The sequence below is a fragment of the Staurois parvus genome, unplaced genomic scaffold, assembly GCF_062004578.1.
Source record: "Staurois parvus isolate SC_StPar_1 unplaced genomic scaffold, SC_StPar_1.0 ptg000470l, whole genome shotgun sequence".
Classification (NCBI taxonomy): Eukaryota; Metazoa; Chordata; class Amphibia; order Anura; family Ranidae; genus Staurois; species Staurois parvus.
The window spans coordinates 5,033,463-5,056,536 of NW_028318266.1; the positions used below are offsets into that span (position 1 = coordinate 5,033,463).

General features: G+C 39.1%; 2 protein-coding genes across 2 annotated transcripts; both read left to right on the top strand.

Annotated features, from left to right (window-relative positions):
• The first annotated feature begins 308 nt into the window (after positions 1–308).
• Positions 309–1,061, top strand: LOC149452622 (olfactory receptor 5G25-like). The gene has a single exon (XM_089689299.1). The coding sequence runs from the start codon at positions 309–311 to the stop codon at positions 1,059–1,061; it is 753 nt and encodes a 250-aa protein (XP_089545425.1).
• Positions 1,062–12,020: 10,959 nt separating this feature from the next.
• Positions 12,021–12,776, top strand: LOC149452623 (olfactory receptor 5G25-like). The gene has a single exon (XM_089689300.1). The coding sequence runs from the start codon at positions 12,021–12,023 to the stop codon at positions 12,774–12,776; it is 756 nt and encodes a 251-aa protein (XP_089545426.1).
• The last annotated feature ends 10,298 nt before the right edge of the window (positions 12,777–23,074 follow it).

The window sequence follows — 23,074 nt, forward strand, 5'->3', positions numbered from 1 at the left end:
TGAAAAATTTAATGTGACCATTTTTACCAATAAAACATAATTATGTAACATGGTTAAAACTAAATTGTATGATAAAAGGAGATTAACAAAATGATAGATGTTGTTCTTATTTCAGCCTAAATTATGTATTTTCTTTCCAGATGGTCTATCACAATAACGTAACCTATATTGTACTAACAGGCTTCCCAAATCTAAAAAGCATAAAAATTCTACTCTTCTTGTTGCTCTTTTTCATATATTGTGTTACTCTCTTTGGAAATCTTTTTATTGTGGTTTTATTTCATCTGAGTAAAACACTTCAGTCCCCAATGTACCTCTTCATCACCCAACTATCATTGTTTGATATCATTCTGTCTACCAATATTCTTCCCAACCTTCTTTATATCATCCTCCATGATGGATGTACCATGTCTTTTGCTGGATGTATCATCCAGTTCTCATTCTTTGCCCAACCTGAGTTCTCAGAGTGTTTTCTCCTGACTGTGATGTCCTACGATCGGTATTTGGCCATCTGTAAGCCCCTGCATTACCACTCTATAATAAACCAATCAATTTGTATTAAAACAGTTATTTTCATTTGGTTACTGGGCTTTACAATGATGTTGGTTGACTCTATATCTCTGTGCAGTCTATACTACTGTGGACCAAACATCATTCACCACTTCTTCTGTGACTTTGAACCTATAATAGAGCTTTCCTGCTCTGATACGTTATGGATTCATATTCAGACCTATGTAATAGGTTTGTTTAGCACCATAGTGCCGTTTATAATAATTGTGATATCGTACATCTATATTGGTATAACCATTCTCAAAATTAAATCAGTTATAGGAAGACAAAAGGCCTTCAACACCTGCAGCTCTCACTTGACGGCAGTATGTATTTTTTATGGGGCTCTGAATGCTGTGTATTTGTTTCCAAACAAAGGACAACTAGATATTCTGAGCAAGATCCTCTCTCTTTTTTACACTGTAATCACTCCGTTACTCAATCCAATCATTTACACGTTCAGGAACAAGGATTTTAAAAAAGCTTTCGAGAAAATTAAGTCATTTTTTTAAAATAAAAATTCTCCAAACAAAATGCAAATGTAAAAGATGTGTAAATAAATAAATAAAATAAAGGGGTATACCCCTTTTGAGAATGAACGCTGAGTTTGAAACGCGTTAAGGAGGAGCCCTTGTAAGCCGTTGACGTCAAGCCGTCGGATCACGGAGATCCGGCGGCCACTTCATTTTACCAGCTGGTCAGTTATCTATGCGATTATCTTTATGCGATTATTATTGTGACACTTCTACTTACTACTGCAGTTTTGTACGTTCTTTTAACCCATTTTAACATTACCAACAATAAAGTAACATTCAAATATTACTCTATGGGATTATTCCTAATTCTTGCTCTGTATTGAGCACCTTAAATCTCCTAGCAACATCTCTAGTGAATGTCCCAGCGTCCTGAAGAGGCTGAGCTATTTGTATTGGCCATCATATCCTGGCACCTAAGGGAGACCATCTACCCCCAGGCTACATCCCGGACTACCCCTAAGGGACCCGTGAATGACCAGGAGTATATGATACAATGCGCTTTTTATTAGCACATCTGCTGAGTGCGCATTTTGTATGTTGATTGGCACACCCACCTAAGGAGAATAAGTATACTTGCATTTTACTGAAATCACTTGGAGACCACACCAGATTTAAAGAATTTATGGACATTTTATGATCACCACGCATGTCATGATTATGCATTTTCTGTAGACACCTGCACCTTTATTTATTTATTTATTTTTAGACTTTAATTACCGTTTTATTATATATTGTAAGAAAAACGCATTTATCACCTACATGCGTTTATGACATTGAGATTGGTCATTCCCATATATTTTGTTAGCGCTGCACCAACATTTATTTTATAGATCTATTTGAAGGCATGTGGTTTATCTGTTAGTGTGTTCAGCTGCTTACATTTCATTTTTGTGCTATCATTAGCGCTCGTTTTATTTTCCCATTATTTTAGCAAATGTAAAAGATGAGGAATATAAAAATAAAACGTTCTTACCAGTTAAACTTCTTTATGCTTGATCTCCATACACTTTATATACTGTATGTACGATAGCACAAAATTTGTTTTGAGCCAGACGGTTCACTGTATATAGGTAGAAATGAATACCTGACAGAGGGTCTAATTATCCCAAAAATAAATAAATAAATAGAATTGCTTGGGTGCAGACTGTATGCAAACAGCTTACTCAATGCTGCTAATGTGGTTTAAGAGTACATGAGTCCATGAAATGTTGACTCCATATTGGAAGAAAGTGGACTGATGTAAAGATCCAAAAGTCCTCTGTATCTCCTTCAAAAATATCTGAGATGGAACTCCTCAGTAGTATACGTAAAGAAGAACAACAACTCAGGAGTTAGTAGGATCAATTAGGAAACACTTTACTGAACATAGAACACTTTCAGCTCTTAGTCCATCAGTGGCAGCAAGAGATGGAACATCATGTTAAAAATTGTATCTGACAAACCAATCACAGTTGCACTTGGACGGTGCCAGAACTGCCAAGAGAGGACTCACCAGCAGGAAGTGGAGCAGCGCATTGACCAGAGGCAGAGTTTTTGACAACTTGTCACTTCTATCCTTGTGGGAATAATTTGGGATCCTTTTCTTTTCCAGTATGACTTTTCACCTGCACACAAAGCCAGATCCATAAAGACAGGGTTTGACATGTTGGTATGGAATATCTCAGGTGGCCTGCACAATATCCTGGCCTCAACCTTAATGAACACTTTAGGGGTGAATAGGAATGCCAATCATGAGCCAGATTTTCTTATCAACATTTTTGGGGCTGAATGAGCAGCCTAAAGACACACTATAAAATCTTGTGGGAAGTCATCACGGAAGAGTAGAGGCTGTAATAGCTGCAAAGTAGAACAAATCCATATTAGTGCTAATGATGTCCAACAAGCTCGTATACAGTAGATATGATGGTTAGGTGCCAAAAAGTGTATGCCATTTCATGTATTTCCTTTAAAAATTTTCAGTGAAGAGATTAACTATGTTTGTTTTTCTGAATAAAGCTCTCCCTAGCTCAAGCAGTGAAGTTGTTGTGATGTCAACACTGCTTGAACTACAGAGGGGTATTGAAGTGACTGGGCACACAGAGAGCTGGCTGGGGAAACTGGTCTCCTCTACATGAAGTAAGCTCCCTGTATGAGTCAGAATGTGGGGAAGCCAGGGGTGGACTGACCATTTGGAAACTCGGGCACTGCCCGAGGGCCCGGGGTCAGTAGGGGGCTCCATGAGATGCCCCTGGTACCTTTTTCATAGGCTTTTTTGAGTTTGGGCAAGAACACAGGGGCCCCATGATCCCCTATTGCCCAGGGGCCCCATGAGTTGTCAGTCCGCCCCTGGGGGAAGCACCAGAGACTGAATATCAATCTGCATGCTGCTACTGTGTATTGGACCAGAGGAACTACAACTACCAGCATGTGGAACTACACACATGCTGGTACTTTTCATCATATAGTAGTGGTATGAAGACTGGTAATCTGTGTGTGGTTCTCCTACTTTCTGCCCTGGCCAGCCGTGATTAGAAGCTGGACTTTCTCCTCCTTCAGGCTAGCTTGACAAAGGGGGTGGTGCCCCTGAAATGCGTTACTGCCTGCCCACATTCTGATGTCACTCTGCCTCCTGGCAGTGAGCTTCTCCACGTTTTCACATACTGTCACCAGTCAGTATCCCCAATCACCACCACACCAGTCATATGGTGATGCTGTACTGCACTGGTGACAGTATGTAAAAATAAATAATAATTTCTTCATTTTCCAAAAAATTGTGACAAAAAAAAATTACAACTTCAAAAAACTCACCATGCCTCTTATTAAATACCACAGCCTATCTATTTCCCAAAAAGGGGTCATTTGGGGGGTATTTGTACTGTCCTGGTATTTTAGGGCCTTAAGAAATGAGAAAGGCAGTCAGTACATTGGGATTGGTCAATTTTCATATATAAACAGTAGTTTGTAGTCTATAACTTTCACACAGACTAAATAATATACACTGACTTGAGTTATTTTTACCACAGAAATGTAGCAAAATACATTTTGGCGTAAATTTATGAAGAAAGATTATTTATTTGCAAAATGTTATAACAGAAATGTAGAAAAAAAATGTTTTTTTCAAAATGTATTGTATTTTATGTTAATGTAGCAAAAAAACAAATACAATGGTTAATAAATGACACCAAAAAAGGCTTTATCTATCTCAGTTTATAAAAATTTCATTTGGGTACAGTATTGCATGCCTGAGTAATTGACATTCAAAGTGTGACGGCACTGAAAGCTGAAAATTGGCCTGGGCAGAAAGGGGGTGAAAGTATCCAGTATTGAAGTTGTTAAACATGCAGTCCATGGAACTAAATGGTGCTGCGGCAGCATATGGTTTCATAGACATCAACAAGTGCTGCTTTTTAAGGTACATGAGGGCGCCATTAGGAATTAGAAAAAAAAAACCGGAGCATTTTGCCTGCTGGTCATTGAATGCAGGGAACTTCCTGGACCCGCTACAGTGTGAACCTGAGCCTAAAGTCAATTCATACAATTTTTTGTTTTTTTAATATCTTATGGTTTATCCATTGGAATGTATTTATTATTATTATTATTATTACTACGAGTTTATATAGCGCCAAAGGGTTTGCTCAGCGCTGTACAATAGGGGGGGACAATACATGGCACAGTACAACAAAGACAGACAGCGTACGAGGGGTAAGAGGGCCCTACTCTTACGAGCTTACAATCTAGGAACAAATATACAAAATTAGAATTGAAACATTTTGCAATAGTGTTGTAATCCATGTTAAATGTGACTGCTCCAGCTCAGGGCAACTGATAATCAGCAAGCCAGCACCAGCCGATATCCTAACAACCAGTAATTCAAGTGATCCCCGGCTCATCTAGCTGTGTTCACTATTACAGCTACGACATGGTGATGAGATTTGTTAGGTTGGTTTTTCAAACTATTTCTTTCACTTGCTGTGCACACGGGAAGAAATACAGTTTTTGAAAGTCCATTGGACTGCCTATAATGAGGTACTTCAGTAGAGTATTTAATAAAGCAAGGTATGGAATAAAAGTGTGATACATTATCTAGCATAAAGGTTGTGGACCCCTGATCCTCACATCTACCTATATGACCAAAAGCATTATGACACTTCTACAAATGACTGAGTTCAGGTGTTTCCGGAGAAGGGCACTGCTAAATCTATAGCATACAAGGACATTTTTTGACAACTTGTCACTTCTATCCTTGTGGGAATAATTTGGGATCCTTTTCTTTTCCAGTATGACTTTTCCCTTGCACACAAAGCCAGATCCAGACAGGGTTTGACTTGTTGGTATGGAATAACTCAGGTGGCCTGCACAATATCCTGGCCTCAACCTTAGTGAACACTTTAAGGGTGAATAGGAATGCCAATCATGAGCTGGATTTTCTTATCCAACATTTTTGGGGCTGAATGAGCAGCCTACAGCCACACTATAAAATCTTGTGGGAAGTCATCACGGAAGAGTAGAGGCTGTAATAGCTGCAAAGTAGAACAAATCCATATTAGTGCTAATGATGTCCAACAAACTCGTATTCAGTAGATGTGATGGTTAGGTGTCAAAAAGTGTATGCCATTTCATGTATTTCCTTTAAAAATTTTCAGTGAAGAGATTAACTATGTTTGTTTTTCTGAATAAAGCTCTCCCTAGCTCAAGCAGTGAAGTTATTGTGATGTCACCACTGCTTGAACTACAGAGGGGTATTGAAGTGACTGGGCACACAGAGAGCTGGCTGGGGAGACTGGTCTCCTCTACATGAAGTAAGCTCCCTGTATGAGTGCCAAGGCTGCATTACACAAAAGATTATAGTCCACATGGGCAAACTGGACAATAATAAACTAGGCCAGTAGCTTCTAACTACCAGGCTGTTGTCCACTGCTGGGCTAAGGCCCCCCTCCTTCCCGGCATCAAGCCAGCTGAAGATCCCCTAACCTTCCACAGTTCTTCCCAGCTCCCATGCGTCCCCCAAACTCTCATAGTGGTCTACAGTGCCCAAGACCCCCTAAGATCCCTCGCTAACCTCAGTGCTCCCCAACAAACCACGGTGCCAGCCGGCACCATGCTGCACCCCATAGCTTGCTGGAGAGTCTTCAGTCTCCTCATGGTGCTCCCAACCTCCAGATCCACAGGGCCCTACAGTCTCCCACAGTGCCTCTGAAAATCCCCTTCGGCCCTGAAGAGACCTCATCCCCTACAGTTTTCCCAAGAAATATATTTTTTAAAGTCCATTGGCCTGCCTTTAATGAAGTACTTCAGTACAGTAGTTAATAAAACAATGTACGGAATAAAAGTTTGATACATTATCTGGCTTCAGTCTCCCCATGGTGCTCCCAACCTCCAGACTCACAGGGCCCTACAGTCTCCCACAGTGCCTCTGAAAATCCCTTTTGGCCCTGAAGAGACCTCATCCCCCACAGTTTCCCCAAGAAATAGAGTTTTTAAAAGTCCATTGGCATGCCTATAAGGATGTACTTCAGTACAGTCGTTAATAAAACAATGTATGGAATAAAAGTTTGATACATTGTCTGGCATAAAGGTTGTTGACCCCTGACCCTCACATCTACCTATATGACCAAAAGCATTATGACACTTCTACAAATGATTGAGTTCAGGTGCTTCCAGAGAAGGGCACTGCTAAATCTATAGCATACAAGGACATTTTGTGCCAGTTGAAGATCCCCTAACCATCCACAGTGCTTCCCAGCTCCCATGCCCACCCCCCCCCCCCAAACTCTCATAGTGGTCTACAGTGCCCAAGACCCCCTAAGATTCCTCGCTACCCTCAGTTCTCCCCAACAAACCACAGTGCCAGCCATCACCATACTGCACCCCGTAGCTTGCTGGAGAGTCTTTAGTCTCCCCATGGTGCTCCCAACCTCCAGACCCACAGGGTCCTACAGTCTCTCATAGTGCCTCTGAAAATCCCCTTCGGCCCTGAAGAGACCTCATTCCCCACAGTTTCCCCAAGAAATACATTTTTTAAAGTCCATTGGCCTGCTTATAAGGAAGTACTTCAGTACAGTAATTAATAAAACAATGTACGGAATAAATGTTTGATACATTACGTGGCTTCAGTCTCCCCATGGTGCTCCCAACCTCCAGACCCACAGGGCCCTACAGTCTCCCACAGTGCCTCTGAAAATCCCCTTCGGCCCTGAAGAGACCTCATCCCCTACAGTTTCCCCAAGAAATACAGTTTTTAAAAGTCCATTGGCATGCCTATAAGGAAGTACTTCAGTACAGTAATTAATAAAACAATGTACGGAATAAATGTTTGATACATTACGTGGCTTCAGTCTCCCCATGGTGCTCCCAACCTCCAGACTCACAGGGCCCTACAGTCTCCCACAGTGCCTCTGAAAATCCCTTTTGGCCCTGAAGAGACCTCATCCCCCACAGTTTCCCCAAGAAATAGAGTTTTTAAAAGTCCATTGGCATGCCTATAAGGATGTACTTCAGTACAGTCGTTAATAAAACAATGTATGGAATAAAAGTTTGATACATTGTCTGGCATAAAGGTTGTTGACCCCTGACCCTCACATCTACCTATATGACCAAAAGCATTATGACACTTCTACAAATGATTGAGTTCAGGTGCTTCCAGAGAAGGGCACTGCTAAATCTATAGCATACAAGGACATTTTGTGCCAGTTGAAGATCCCCTAACCATCCACAGTGCTTTCCAGCTCCCTTGCCCACCCCCCCCCCAAACTCTCATAGTGGTCTACAGTGCCCAAGACCCCCTAAGATTCCTCGCTACCCTCAGTTCTCCCCAACAAACCACAGTGCCAGCCATCACCATACTGCACCCCGTAGCTTGCTGGAGAGTCTTTAGTCTCCCCATGGTGCTCCCAACCTCCAGACCCACAGGGTCCTACAGTCTCTCATAGTGCCTCTGAAAATCCCCTTCGGCCCTGAAGAGACCTCATTCCCCACAGTTTCCCCAAGAAATACATTTTTTAAAGTCCATTGGCCTGCTTATAAGGAAGTACTTCAGTACAGTAATTAATAAAACAATGTACGGAATAAATGTTTGATACATTACGTGGCTTCAGTCTCCCCATGGTGCTCCCAACCTCCAGACCCACAGGGCCCTACAGTCTCCCACAGTGCCTCTGAAAATCCCCTTCGGCCCTGAAGAGACCTCATCCCCTACAGTTTCCCCAAGAAATACAGTTTTTAAAAGTCCATTGGCATGCCTATAAGGAAGTACTTCAGTAGAGTAGTTAATAAAACAATGTACGGAATAAAAATTTGATATATTATCTGGCATAAAGGTTGTTGACCCCTGACCCTCACATCTACCTATATGACCAAAAGCATTTTGACACTTCTACAAATGATTGAGTTCAGGTGCTTCCGGAGAAGGGCCCTGCTAAATCTATAGCATACAAAGACATTTTTTGCCAGTTGACAATCCCCTAACCTTCCACAGTGCTTCTCAGCTCCCATGCCCCCCCTAAACTCTCATAGTGGTCTACAGTGCCCAAGACCCTCTAAGATCCCTCGCTACCCTCAGTGCTCCCCAACAAACCACGGTGCCAGCCGGCACCATGCTGCACCCCGTAGCTTGCTGGAGAGTCTTCAGTCTTCCCATGGTGCTCCCAACCTCCAGACCCACAGGGCCCTACAGTCTCTCACAGTGCCTCTGAAAATCCCCTTCGGCCCTGAAGAGACCTCATTCCCCACAGTTTCCCCATGAAATACAGTTTTTAAAAGTCTATTGACCTGCATATACGGAATTACTTCAGTACAGTAGTTAATAAAACAATGTACGGAGTAAACGTTTGATACATTATCTGGCTTCAGTCTCCCCATGGTGCTCCAACCTCCAGACCCACAGGGCCCTACAGTCTCCCACAGTGCCTCTGAAAATCCCCTTTGGCCCTGAAGAGACCTCATCCCCCACAGTTTCCCAAAGCTCCCTCCAAAATCCCCATTCTCTAAAGGGTCACTAGGTTTTCTGCAGAGAAATACAGTTTTTAAAAGTCCATTGACCTGCATAAGGATGTACTTCAGTACAGTAGTTAATAAAACAATGTACGGAATAAAAGTTTGATACATTATCTGGCTTCAGTCTCCCCATGGTGCTCCAACCTCCAGACCCACAGGGCCCTACAGTCTCCCACAGTGCCTCTGAAAATCCCCTTTGGCCCTGAAGAGACCTCATCCCCCACAGTTTCCCAAAGCTCCCTCCAAAATCCCCATTCTCTAAAGGGTCACTAGGTTTTCTGCAGAGAAATACAGTTTTTAAAAGTCCATTGACCTGCATAAGGATGTACTTCAGTACAGTAGTTAATAAAACAATGTACGGAATAAAAGTTTGATACATTATCTGGCTTCAGTCTCCCCATGGTGCTCCCAACCTCCAGACCCACAGGGCCCTACAGTCTTCCACAGTGCCTCTGAAAATCCCCTTCGGCCCTGAAGAGACCTCATCCCCCACAGTTTCCCCAAGCTCTGTCCAAAATCCCCATTCTCTAAAGGGCCACTAGGTATTCTGCAGAGAAATACAGTTTTTAAAAGTCCATTGACCTGCATAAGGACATACTTCAGTACAGTAGTTAATACAGTAGTTTTCTGGAGAGTCTTCAGTCTCCCCATGGTGCTCCCAACCTCCAGACCCACAGAGCCCTACAGTCACCCACAGTGCCTCTGAAAATCCCCTTTGGCCCTGAAGAGACCTCATCCCCCACAGTTTCCCAAAGCTCCCTCAAAAATCCCCATTCTCTAAAGGGCCACTAGGTTTTCTGCAGAGTCACTTAAATCCCCACAGAACCCCCATCCCCCAACAGTGACACCCAGCCCATCCAGAGCCTTCCAGCATTTCAATACATATTTTATATTCCCATACTTTTATTGTGTGAGTATAAACTTTTTTTCTAACTATTGGGGCATATGAGGATTTGAAAGAATATACGAGGCCCTGGTCTCAATGATGAACCATTACACTAGAGGACCTCTGCTATGGGAGTGCTTAAACCTAAGTTTATTAAATGATGTGTGCCTAGAGAAATGCAGTGTATAAAAAAAAAAACCAATTCCTGAAAGAGTTCTATGCACTCTAATTAGCAATGAAAAAAACAGCTCACCAGAGCAGAAATTGTATAAAAGGCTTCAAATCATTGTATTAAATAACTGAACCTAATAATGTTATGGTATATATATTTTTTTACATGTTGACTGATCTAACAATGCTTGTATGGGATAATCAAAGTAAGCTTTTGTATCCAGAAATCAGATCTAAACAGACATATGGAATTGAGGTATGTAACAAGTATGGAGATAAGAGAAAACTAGAGCTATTGGCATAGACAGTATAGACACTCATTTGTGTTATATGTAGATAAAGAACTATAAATGCATAAATGCGTAATGTATACTTAACAAACTCTCTCTCACCGTCCAATCTCCCAAGTCATTCCTCATCATTATACTGCAATTCTCACCTCAACTCATCCATTAATTTAAAAATTTGCCATTTTATAATATTATTCTTCACATTAAGTACCTGTAATATGATTACTTGCAAAAGCACATCTGTGTAATTTTTCTGTTTATCAGCTGCTTTTCTTTCACATTTTCTTCCTTCCTATAAGTAAGTATAAATTTAAAAATGTAGGCAATCAGGATAAATGAGGAAATAAAAGAGTAGAGTAAAGTAGAAGGCAAAGCAAAAGTTAAATGCTCATAGATGTAAAGCAAAATGGTAAAAGAGGGTACCACAACGATACATTTTGTCCAAGTTCTTTTGAATCTCTGTTTTAGGGCCTCCTCACGTATTTAATAGTTGACTGTTGAACTGGAACGACTACACGTTGATCAAAATTTGGCCATTCCCTGCTGAACTGGGTGAATTTTGATCCATATATGGCCGGCTTAAAGCAGGACCCATATATTTTTTTTTTTATATTAACAATTTTTATTGATTTTCATGAATATACAAACAGTATGTTTAAAAAAGGATAAGAAAAGAGAACAAGCATAACAGAAAGGTACATCGATGGCAAAACTGCGTAGGGACAGGACCAGCAAGATCATAAAATAACAGTGTGAAGGTTATCAGGACCTTACATTTTGGGCCGGCATAGAGGAAATGAAGGTATCCCATGGGAGCCAAATCATCTCAAACACAGCAAACGAACAATCGTGTAGTGCAGTCAAGTATTCCATCTGTCTTACATCAGCAATAAGTTTGTACAAAATCGACATTGAAGGAGGAGTAGAAGATAACCAACACATAGGAATGCTTCTCCTAGCCGCGGTCAGAACATGTACAGCAAGTTTTCCGGATGGTTTAGGTAGACCCGGAAATGGTAGACCTAGCAAAAAATGTAATGGATCAAGCAGGAGAGAGGTACGCATTAGTGATTGTAACAAGGAGGGAACATCTTCCCAAAAAGGAGTAATGGAGCTGCATGTCCAAAAGATATGGTAGAGAGAACCCAGGTCTCCACCACAGCGCCAGCAGGAAAGCAGGACCCATTTACAGTATGTGGTTCTAGAAAATGTTTACTTATAACACAGAATTTTGTAGATTTTTTCAAACATAACTGAATAGTAACATATTGTAAAAGAATGCTGACATATGGAATCTTAAATGAATGTAGAGCAAATGGTGAGTTTTTTTGTATTATATATTTTTAACTTTTGCCAGATCAAAAATGGTTTAAGCTGTGGGAGGTTTCCCATTATACATGTATGTCTTGTTTATTGAAAAAATTGTCTATTTTTATGTTCTTTTACTAGATGATCTATCAAAACAATATAACCTATGTTGTAATAATGGGGTTTTCAAATCTTAACTGCATCAAAATGCTGTTTTTCTCAGTCCTTCTTTTGATATATTGTGGTACTATCTTCAGAAATATTTTTATTGTATTTTTATTTCTTCTGAGCAAAACACTTCAGTCTCCCATGTACTTCTTTATCACCCAACTATCATTGCTGGATATCATTCTGACCACAGATATTCTTCCCAACCTTCTTTATATCATCTTACATGATGGATGTATCATGTCTCTTGACAGATGTATAATCCAGTTCTCATTCTTTGCACATGCTGAGGTCTCAGAATGTTTTCTGCTCACTGTGATGTCCTACGATCGGTATTTGGCCATCTCTAAGCCCCTGCATTATAACTCTATAGTAAACCATTCAAGTTGCATTAAATCAGTGATTACCATTTGGTTACTAGGATTCAAAATGGCATTGGTTGATTCCATATCTTTGTGCAGTCTTTACTACTGTGGACCAAACATCATCAATCACTTCTTCTGTGACTTTGAACCCATACTAGAGCTTTCCTGCTCCGATACTTCATGGCTCCATGTTCAGACCTATGTAATAGGTTTCTTCTGTGTCGTAGCACCTTTTATATTAATTGTGATATCGTATATCTATATTGTTTTAACCATACTCAAAATTAAAACAATTACGGGAAGACAAAAGGCCTTCTCCACCTGCAGCTCTCACTTGACCACAGTGTGCATATTTTATGGGACTCTAACTGCTGTGTATTTGTTTCCAACCAAAGGACAACTAGATATTCTCAGCAAGGTCCTTTCTTTGTTTTACACTGTAATAATTCCATTGATAAATCCAATCACATACACATTTCGGAACAAAGATTTTAAAAATGCTACTGAGAAAATAAAATCATATGTTAAATAAAATATCTGATCTACTGTTACCCGCTATTGATATTTTAGCTATATTTTAGCTATGATTTGACTAAAGAGAGTTCTTTGACATTGAGTGAAAGATTTAACAAAACAACAGAAATGTATTTGTAAATAGTATGAAGGTCTGAACTAACACACAGCAATCTATCTATTTACAGAAAAAGGGAAAAAATAAAAATTAAACAAAGGAATGATAGAATATAATACTCATACCATTGGTACACAAACAGCAAGACAGACAACACATAGAAAAAGCATGTATACATGTAAGTTCCAAAGAAATGTCTGATATTTACCAGATGTGTAGCATGGGGGCCCCTATGATGATCTTTGGATCTTCTCTCTCTTGTCTTCTCCCCAAGACCTAACCTGATATAGACCTATCTCTCATAGACTTGCATGGGACCATCCCTATTGATGGAACTATCTATTCCATCTGCTCAAATCTGGTACATTTCATCCAGGATTAGACATTAGATTTACACATCCCCTGTATTTAGCATAACTCAGCCCCTTACTAGCACCTAGAAAGAAAATTAAAGGGTAAGTTCACCATTTTGCACAAAAATAACAAATGAACATTTTTTTGAAGGTAATAAATTGGGCGCTTATTATTTTTGACTGAAAGAGCCTGTAAAGCATTACACCAGCGCTCAGCAGATCACTGGTGCCATGCAGGTCTCCTGCAGATGTGTCTGTATATCTGCTTGCCAATGCGGGATGTACGGTGAAGCAGATTTAGTAACAGGAAGATTCAATGAATTACCACGGTGCTCCACAGTGCCATAGTAGTTCACTGAAAACTACAAGCCCACAGCCACTAAGGTTCATTCGTTCACAGAACTCTGTAAATGAAAGGTGCGGCCATGTGGACGGAGCCCTGCATGGTCATGCTTTTTTCAAATCTGACAGCTAGTATGGGGAACTTCTTCCCATACTTCTGTCAGAGAAGGGGAAGGGGTAGTGGGCAGCAGCTGCAGCACTGAGAACATGTTACATGTTCCACCCTAAAAACAGGTGGAACGTGTAACATGTTCCTAAAGGTGAAATTATCCTTTAACCTCCCTGGCGGTCTGATTATGTCCATATTTCTGTGCTCAAAGCGGTACATTTTTTTGCATGGAAATATTTTTTTTATTGTAGGCCTGTAATTTGTAGGAATAACTCACTGAAATCTGTCCGAACAAGAGTCTAGTAAACATCCCGGGTATGATAAAATTTGAAACACGAAATCATAAACTATAATTTAATAAATAATTATAAAAAATAATAATATAATAATAATAAATTTAATTCAATAATATAATCAAACCAAAAACACTGAAATGTGAAATATAGCGCCAAGTTCGCACATCACTGAGCAAAGTCGCAGAATCGTTTTCAGTGTCTGATGAGGAATTTCCCCCACGAATCATTATCACTCAATTCTGCAAGTGGTTCTGATTTACTATCGCTGTTCTCTAGCCGGTCTAAAACCGATTTTGACCTAAAGGGACGCTTTTTGGCCGCCATGGACGTTTCTCAGTTTCCTAGGCATAAAGAACAGTAAAAATGCAGGCAGGGCGCCGGACAAAGCACTCGGGACAAAATGTATGTGAAATGGTTTGATACAGGAATGTTTTACTATGTGATTTTAGTGTATTTAGTGAATGTCACTTTTTGTCATTTTCAAATTTCCCGCCATTCCGTCCCCCGTACGTCCCGACGTCGCAGGGGACGGAACCCAGATGACAGATGCCGGCATCCACCGGATTACATTGCCCGGGACACTGCAGGAGGGACATCGCGGGAGCGCAGGACAAGGTAAGTGAAGAACAGATGTCGGAGCAGCGCTGCATGGTAAGCCCGAGTGTAGCTCGGGGTTCCCGTTTTTTGGTACTGAAACCTTACCCCGAGCTACACTCGGGAATACCGTCAGGGGGGCTACATATGCCAGGTCATAGCCTTTTTCAGAAGGAATGTTAGGTATGCAAGCTCATAGCCTGGGCGAATTGTACATTCCTGGATAGATGGCCATCCTCATTGCATATCTAAAGATATTTTTTCTCACAAATAGAGCTTTATTTTGGTGGTATTTGATTGCCTGCGCAGTTTTATTTTTGTGCTATTGCGTGGTGGGCATTCTGACACTGGGGGGGAACTGACTTAGTGTCAACATCCCCAGTGACACCAATATGGTGATCAGTGCTAATAAAAAGCCCTGACACTGTACTAATGGCACTGGGCAAGAACGGGTTAACATCTGGGGCCATCAAAGGGTTAATTGTGTGCTGTGTGCTGTTTCACATTATGTTCTGTGTCTGTGCTTCACTGTAAGAACACTGCTTTGAATGGCTCTGCTATACAGAGCCATACAAAGCACTGTGCAGGGCTGTCAGGAGAGATAACTGTATTGTTTACATACAGTTCTCTCTCCCTGTTGGTATTACTCGCCAATCACCGGGTGCCAGCAAGTAATCACCATCCAGAACCTGGAGATTGACAGCCAGATTGACAGCCACGGCCGCGAATGGTGGCACAGGTAGGGTGCGTGCATGGCTAGCATGTGCCCCCTACCCGGAACTGCAAAATTACGTATATATACGTGATTTTGCTCACCCTTGCCATCCTGTAGCAGTCTATCTGCTTTAGGGTGGACAGCAAGGGGTTAATCAATAATTATTTGGCTCTTGGCCTGGGACTAAGGGAGCCATATCTGAGTGAGCTGTGGATGAAAGAGTTTGTACAAGAAAGAAAAAGGTTTGCACAACGTTTTGTTCTGTCGGTGACAGGGAGAAGCCCTTCACCTGTGAGATAGGAACCTCTTCTGTTTAGTTAGTGCCTGGCTACAAGTCAGATTTTTAAGAAAAGACCTGCTGTCTGGACTACCTTTTTTCCAGAGCAAAATGAGAGGCAAGAAAAATGATGGAGTTCTGCCCTGAACAGAATCCCCAGTGCTGGAAAGAGCTGGAATGTGGAGAGGATTCATTATATCCTTTTTCTTGTGAGCCAATACCTTCCTAGAGCCCATACCCGGAGGACGCTAGCTGTGTGACAGAGTACCAGGGAGGAAGGAAATCCTTTGGACCTGACCAGGCTGACCACCTCTTAAAAGGGACCTCTGGCTGTATTTTATATACCATGCGCTTCATGATCTTTCTTCTGGTGAGTGTGCATTTTTAACATCTCTGACACATCACCTGAGCGGTTGTGAAGCACAGATCACCCATTTGAAGATACCTTTGATCACAATAAGCACGTTTGATCCATCATTTGGACTATTCAAATATTTTGCACTTTGATCAGTGGTTTATGAGATATATTTATTTGTCACGTGCACAGCATTTTTTTACATATATATGCATTACTGTTTTGTCACGTATTTGGACAATCAGATCAGTTTTATATGTTTTATGTTTTAAGCGCTGCACCTTTTATTGGATTATATGTTAATCAATCTTGCTTGACCTTCAGGGTCAAGCTTTACTCTTAAAATTGTTTGCATCACCTTCAGAAAATGTAATGAGTGTTTCTAATATCACTTACGCATTTTCTATGTATACTGGCAACGCCTGGGATGCGTGGCATTTGTGACTGTAACTTTTACAAACTTTAATTAAATAATATTGAAATACAGAAAAAAAAAACATTTTACTTGTCAGGTTACTTTAGCTGACATTATCTGCACATGAAAGTTCATCCCTTTGATCTGCAGTTGAATGAACAGAAGGATACAAAGGTAATAATACAGTGTGTTACATTGTATCTTTCAGTAGCATATGAGCAAGTGTTATTTATAAACAATATCAGGCTGCTTTTTTTTATAGCTGAAGCTGCTGATCGTCTCTGTGTACACAATAATGATAATTGTTTACTGGGGGGGGGGTCCTGGCAAATAGGTAAAGAGACAGAATGTGCTACACACATCCTTTGCACAATGATGAATTTTTTTTGGGGGGGGCAAGTGTAACGCGCCCTACGTCTGCAACCACTTAATAATGGAAAATAAACCTTTTTAAAATGTGTTGTCTGTTTGGCAGCTTTTAATTAAAGCTAACCTTCAGCTTTGCTATCACTTTAGAAACCGGCACCGACAAACTATTTGCTTTACTAATCGTTGCTCGCGCATCAGCAATCAATAAATTGTATGTTACATCAGATACATACAGCATACAGCGCTGTGTTCTGACAGGGGTACAGGGGCTTCCCATCTGATAGAAACATAGAAAAGTGACAGCAGAAAAAGACCGAGTGGTCCATTGAGTCTGCCTGTTTTTTGTTTTTTTTTGTATTTTTTTGTGGGTTTTTTTATTTATTTTGTATTATTTGGGGGGGGGGTTGTTTGTTTGTTTTGCCCAAGAATGTTTGAAGAGATGTCTTTGTTTTACATGGCTAGAGTGTAGGCAGGAGCAAATAAATAAAGGGAATGCGCTAAATCAATAAATAATACAAAGTAAATATGCAATTTATAAAAAATAAAAAATTATAAAAAAAATGTGTCCATGAATAATATTCAAAAAAGTCTTCAAATATTGTCCACACTGTGTTGAAACCACCACCAACTAAATTTTTTGGAATCACTCACCAGAGCTCAAAGCTGAACGAATAATTGGACTAACAACAAGCACTTTTTGCTCTGGGCAGTATATAGCAATCCAATTGTTGGATACAATGTTGTGTAAATAAACAAATCCTCCTCAGGTGAAAAACCACCCTTCAAGGATATAGGTAATCTCCAGGAATAAAGCTCACGTCTCTTTCATATATTTCCATGCCATAGGAACCATGTTTAAAGGTAAGAGAAAAGAATCATGGTGCAGCACGTTTTATAAATGTAACAAACTTTTTAATGAACGAATAAAACTCACAAGTCAGGTGTCTCCACCGACACCAGTGATATAAGCATATGTTTAGGTAGCAGTACACGAACGAATCTTCGTCTGCCCTGGATCCCCTCCTCTCACATCCAAAGAAAGTCTCAGACGTCGGCATCCAGCAAGCCACGCCCTACGCGTTTCGTCACCAACGACGTCCTCACGGGGCGGTCTGGATGCAGACGTCTCCTCCATATAATTTATACCGTTCGTACTCTGCATCGCAGCACAGCTATGCCAATCACAGAACATGAAAGGCAATAGGTGTGGCGAATGTAATACAATTTAAAACAAAGTATCCAGCTCTGACTACACATTCCACCTCCCTTAACAAACATTAGAAATCAAAAAATTAACAAGTTAACATCTTTCTAAGGACATTACAAAAAATAGGATATCCGCGACAATTAAAATAGCATTCTTAAAACCGCATCGCCTCTTTATAATTATCACACACGCTGATTAAAAGGCCATGCTCCACCTTAAAGAAGTACTCTAAACCAATAAATTAACCATTATAAAAAATACATATATGCAAAAAATATACATTGTGAAAATAAAAAACATGAAAAACATAACTAAAAAAACAAAAAAGTATATATATAAATACATATATGCATTCCCTAAGAAACTAATATTTCCAAAGAACACCTATAATAACCTACAATTTTTCAGGTCCCTTAAAATATATATTTTTATTTTTATTTATTTACCAAGTAGCCATCTTCAATTGGACACAAACTCACTTCTCTAGTAATCACACTTCTCTACTCTTTTTTTTACAAATTCGTCAAAAAGCAGTTTAGATCAATATCTATATTCAAACCTTTTGGGTTTAAACAATTTAATTCATATATCCAATAAGTTTCTTTCTTAGATATTTCTTTGATCAAGTCTGAACCTCTCCAATGTGCATTTATTTTTTCAATACCATAAAAGGTTGCTAATCTTGGATCGCTCATATGCTTCAGTTTAAAATGCCTAGATACGCTATGTTTTTCATAACCTTTTTTGATATTATTTAAATGTTCAGCAATTCTCGTTTTCAATTGTCTCCCTGTTCTCCCTACATATTGGAGGCGACATGGGCACTCCAAAATGTAGACCACGTGCGTCGAATTACACGAGATAAACAAATCAATTTTATACTCCTTCTCAGTCACATTTGAAAAAAACTTTTTTCTATTCTTTCTATTTGGGGGTCCATTAACCGTATTACATGCTTTGCATTTTTTGCAATGAAAAAAACCCCGAAGCTCAGGAAAAAAAATGTTTTCTTTTTTCGGTGGATCTAGAACATTATGGACTATTTTTGTTCTCAATGGGTTGTTCTTTCTATAGATTTGGATAACTTTCTTTGCAGTATTAATAACAATTATTATGGGTTAAATTTTACAATGATTAGTGATTTGAATAGTGTTATTTTTTTGGATTTGACACTATATAAATATAAAGACCATATTTATACAAGGACTTTCTTTAACCACTTCCAGTCCGGACACTTTTACCCCCTTCCTGACCAGGGCAATTTTCAGCTTTCAGCGCTATCACACTTTGAATGACAATTGCGCAGTCATGCAACACTGTACCCAAATTAATTTTTTACCATTTTTTTGAGACAGATAAAGCTTTATTTTGGTGGTATTTATTCACCGCTGGGATTTTTATTTTTTTTGCTATGTAAATGAAAAAGGCCAAAAATTTTAACAAAAGTGTTTTTTTTATAACATTTTGCAAATAAATATTATTTCATCATAAATCTTTGCCAAAATGTATTCCGTTATCTTTTTAGTAAAAAAAAAAAAAAAAATTAGTTTATAACCAAAAATTATAATTTTTAAACATTTTTTTTTACATTTTTATTTTATTTTTTTATATTATTATTTTTTATTTTTTATTTTTTTTTTACATAATGTCACCCTAGCAGTACAGTGTCACCATGGTGACACTGTACTACTTGTGGGGGGTGATGAAGATTTTTTTTTTTTTTTTTACACTGATTGCTTTTACACCCATATAGGATGTAAAAGCAATCATTTCTCTTTCTCTGTGTGTGCATTCCTGCACTCATTGAGAAATACTGAGTGAGCTGTGATTGGTCACAGCTTGTCACATGGTACAAGGCTTTTCTGAATAGCCTTGTACCATATGACCTCTGTGATCATTCACAGATTTCACACGTAGTAAGCAATGATGTCACAAGTGACATCTTGCTTACTACTTTGCATGTGATCACTGATTGGCCAATCAGTGATCACATGATCGGGGCCTCGTACAGAGGTCCCGTCCGACGATCGGTGTTTCACTGTGTCCGGAGCGCGCACAAGCAGGGTGCGGGGAGGCCGTTCATAAACGGCCACCCGACCCCGCACTGCCACCGTCCGGCCGTTTATATGCAACGGCCGGTCGGCAAGTGGTTAAAGATATCGATAAAAATAGTTACATCCCCATTCAAGTGGACACCATCCGAGATGGTTACATAGTACTCCTAGAAGCCAATTTACAAGGATAAAAAGAAATTGTAGCTCACAAAAAGATTTCAATGAGCAAACTGAAGTACTAATCAATAGATTTGTAGAAAAGGGATATAAAAGACCTTTTTTGGTTTCTTAGAGAGATATCATTGGTAACAGGGATAGAAGTAGCTTTTTGACCAATATAAAAACAAAAAAGAAAGAAGGTTTTGATGTTTCATTTATCACGAAGTTTAATAATCAATATAGGGATATAGAAGATATTGTTAAAAAATATTGGCTGATATTACTTAACCATTAGCCGCCCGGCCAATGGCCGTTTGGCGACTTCAAAACAGTCTCTGCATTCTGGGTGCACGCCATTTGGCGTGCTCCCGCACATGCGCCGTTTGCGCTAATGCAGAGCGGCGCAGCAGTGCGATCTGTCACCGGCCGTGCACCTCGGACACGGCCGATGACAGATCCGAGTACCGGCTCCCGTTGCTGGTACCATGTGACCTGCTGTGACCAATCACAGCAGGTCACATGACAGTTGTATACAATGGATGGCTTCATTCATGATGCCATCCATTGTATACTAGTGCCTAGCTGTGAATGGTCACAGCTAATCACATGCACATGTCATGTGATTAGCTGTGACCAAATCACAGCTAAGCACAAGAAAAAAAAAAAAAAGCTGAATGAATCGATTTCATTCAGGTAAATGCTTGCTTATAGCAAAGTAATTCTTTGCTATAAGCAAATTGTGTAAAAAAAAAAAAAAAAATACTGATCACTTCCCCAAAGTAGTACAATGTTACTATGGTAACATTGTACTACTTTGGTCATAGTAAAATATGAAAAAAAATCTTTAAAAAAATAAAAAAAAATGTAATAAAAAATTAAATATAATAAAAAAATAAAAAAAAATAAAAAAAAAATATATATATATTTTTTTCATAATGTCACCAGTCAGTGTCCCTGATCACCGCCATGCCAGTTATATGATGACGCTGTACTGCACTGGTGACAGTATGTAAAAAAAAAAATAGTGAAAATAGTTTTTTAAATTTTTTAATTTTCCGAAAAATTATGACAAAAAAATACAACTTCAAAAAACTCGCCATGCCTCTTATGAAGTACGTCGGACTGTCTACTCTGCAAAAAGGGGTCATTTGGGGATATCTGTACTATTCTGACATTTGGGGGATATCTGTACTATTCTGACATTCTTGGACCTCAAGAAATTAGATTGGCTGTCAGTACTTCAGGATTGATCAATATTCAGATCTATACCATAGTTTTTGAACTCTATAACTTTCCTACAAACTAAAAAATACATCCTAATTTGGGTTATTTTCACCGAAGACATGTAGCAGAATACATCTCGGCCTAAATTTATGAAGAACAATTATTTATTTGTAAACTTTTATAACAGAAACAAAAAAAAACGTGTTTTTTTTCAAAAATTTTGGTCTTTTTTTGTTAATTTAGCAAAAAATAAAAACACCAGCGGTGATTAAATACCACCAAAAGAAAGCTCTAGTTGTGTGAAGAAAATGATAAAATTTTAGTTTGGGTACAATGTTGTATGACCGCGCAATTGTCATTCAAAGTGTGAGAGCGCTGAAACCTGAAAAATGGCCTGGGCAGGAAGGTGTAAAATTGCACGGTATTGAAATGGTTAAAGATGAGACATTGAAAAAAATCATTCCACATAAACCAAAGTTCATCTATAGAAAGAACAACCCATTGAGAACAAAAATAGTTCATAATGTTCTAGATCCACCAAAAAAAGAAAACATTTTTTTTCCTGAGCTTCGGGGTTTTTTGCCTAGCGTATCTAGGCATTTTAAATTGAAGCATAATAGCGATCCAAGATTAGCAACCTTTTATGGTATTGAAAAAATAAATGCACATTGGAGAGGTTCAGACTCGATCAAAGAAATATCTAAGAAAGAAACTTATTGGATATATGAATTAAATTGTTTAAACCCAAAAGGTTTGAATATAGATATTGATCTAAACTGCTTTTTGACGAATTTGTAAAAAAAGAGTAGAGAAGTGTGATTACTAGAGAAGTGAGTTTGTGTCCAATTGAAGATGGCTACTTGGTAAATAAATAAAAATAAAAATAAAAATATATATTTTAAGGGACATGAAAAATTGTAGGTTATTATAGGTGTTCTTTGGAAATATTAGTTTCTTAGGGAATGCATATATGTATTTATATATATATTTTTTTTTTTGTTTTTTTAGTTATGTTTTTCATGTTTTTTATTTTCACAATGTATATTTTTTGCATATATGTATTTTTTATAATGGTTAATTTATTGGTTTAGAGTACTTCTTTAAGGTGGAGCATGGCCCTTTAATCAGCGTGTGTGATAATTATAAAGAGGCGATGCGGTTTTAAGAATGCTATTTTAATTGTTGCGGATATCCTATTTTTTATAATGTCCTTAGAAAGATGTTAACTTGTTAATTTTTTGATTTCTAATGTTTGTTAAGGGAGGTGGAATGTGTAGTCAGAGCTGGATACTTTGTTTTAAATTGTATTACATTCGCCACACCTATTGCCTTTCATGTTCTGTGATTGGCATAGCTGTGCTGCGATGCAGAGTACGAACGGTATAAATTATATGGAGGAGACGTCTGCATCCAGACCTCCCCGTGAGGACGTTGTTGGTGACGAAACGCGTAGGGCTTGGCTTGCTGGATGCCGACGTCTGAGACTTTCTTTGGATGTGAGAGGAGAGGATCCAGGGCAGACGAAGATTCGTTCATGTACTGCTACCTAAACATATGCTTATATCACTGGTGTCGGTGGAGACACCTGACTTGTGAGTTTTATTCGTTCATTAAAAAGTTTGTTACATTTATAAAACGTGCTGCACCATGATTCTTTTCTCTTACCTTTAAACATGGTTCCTATGGCATGGAAATATATGAAAGAGACGTGAGCTTTATTCCTGGAGATT

Coding starts and splice junctions, on each gene's coding strand:
- LOC149452623 (XM_089689300.1), top strand. CDS start 12,021: ATGTACTTCTTTATCACCCAACTATCATTGCTGGATATCATTCTGACC.
- LOC149452622 (XM_089689299.1), top strand. CDS start 309: ATGTACCTCTTCATCACCCAACTATCATTGTTTGATATCATTCTGTCT.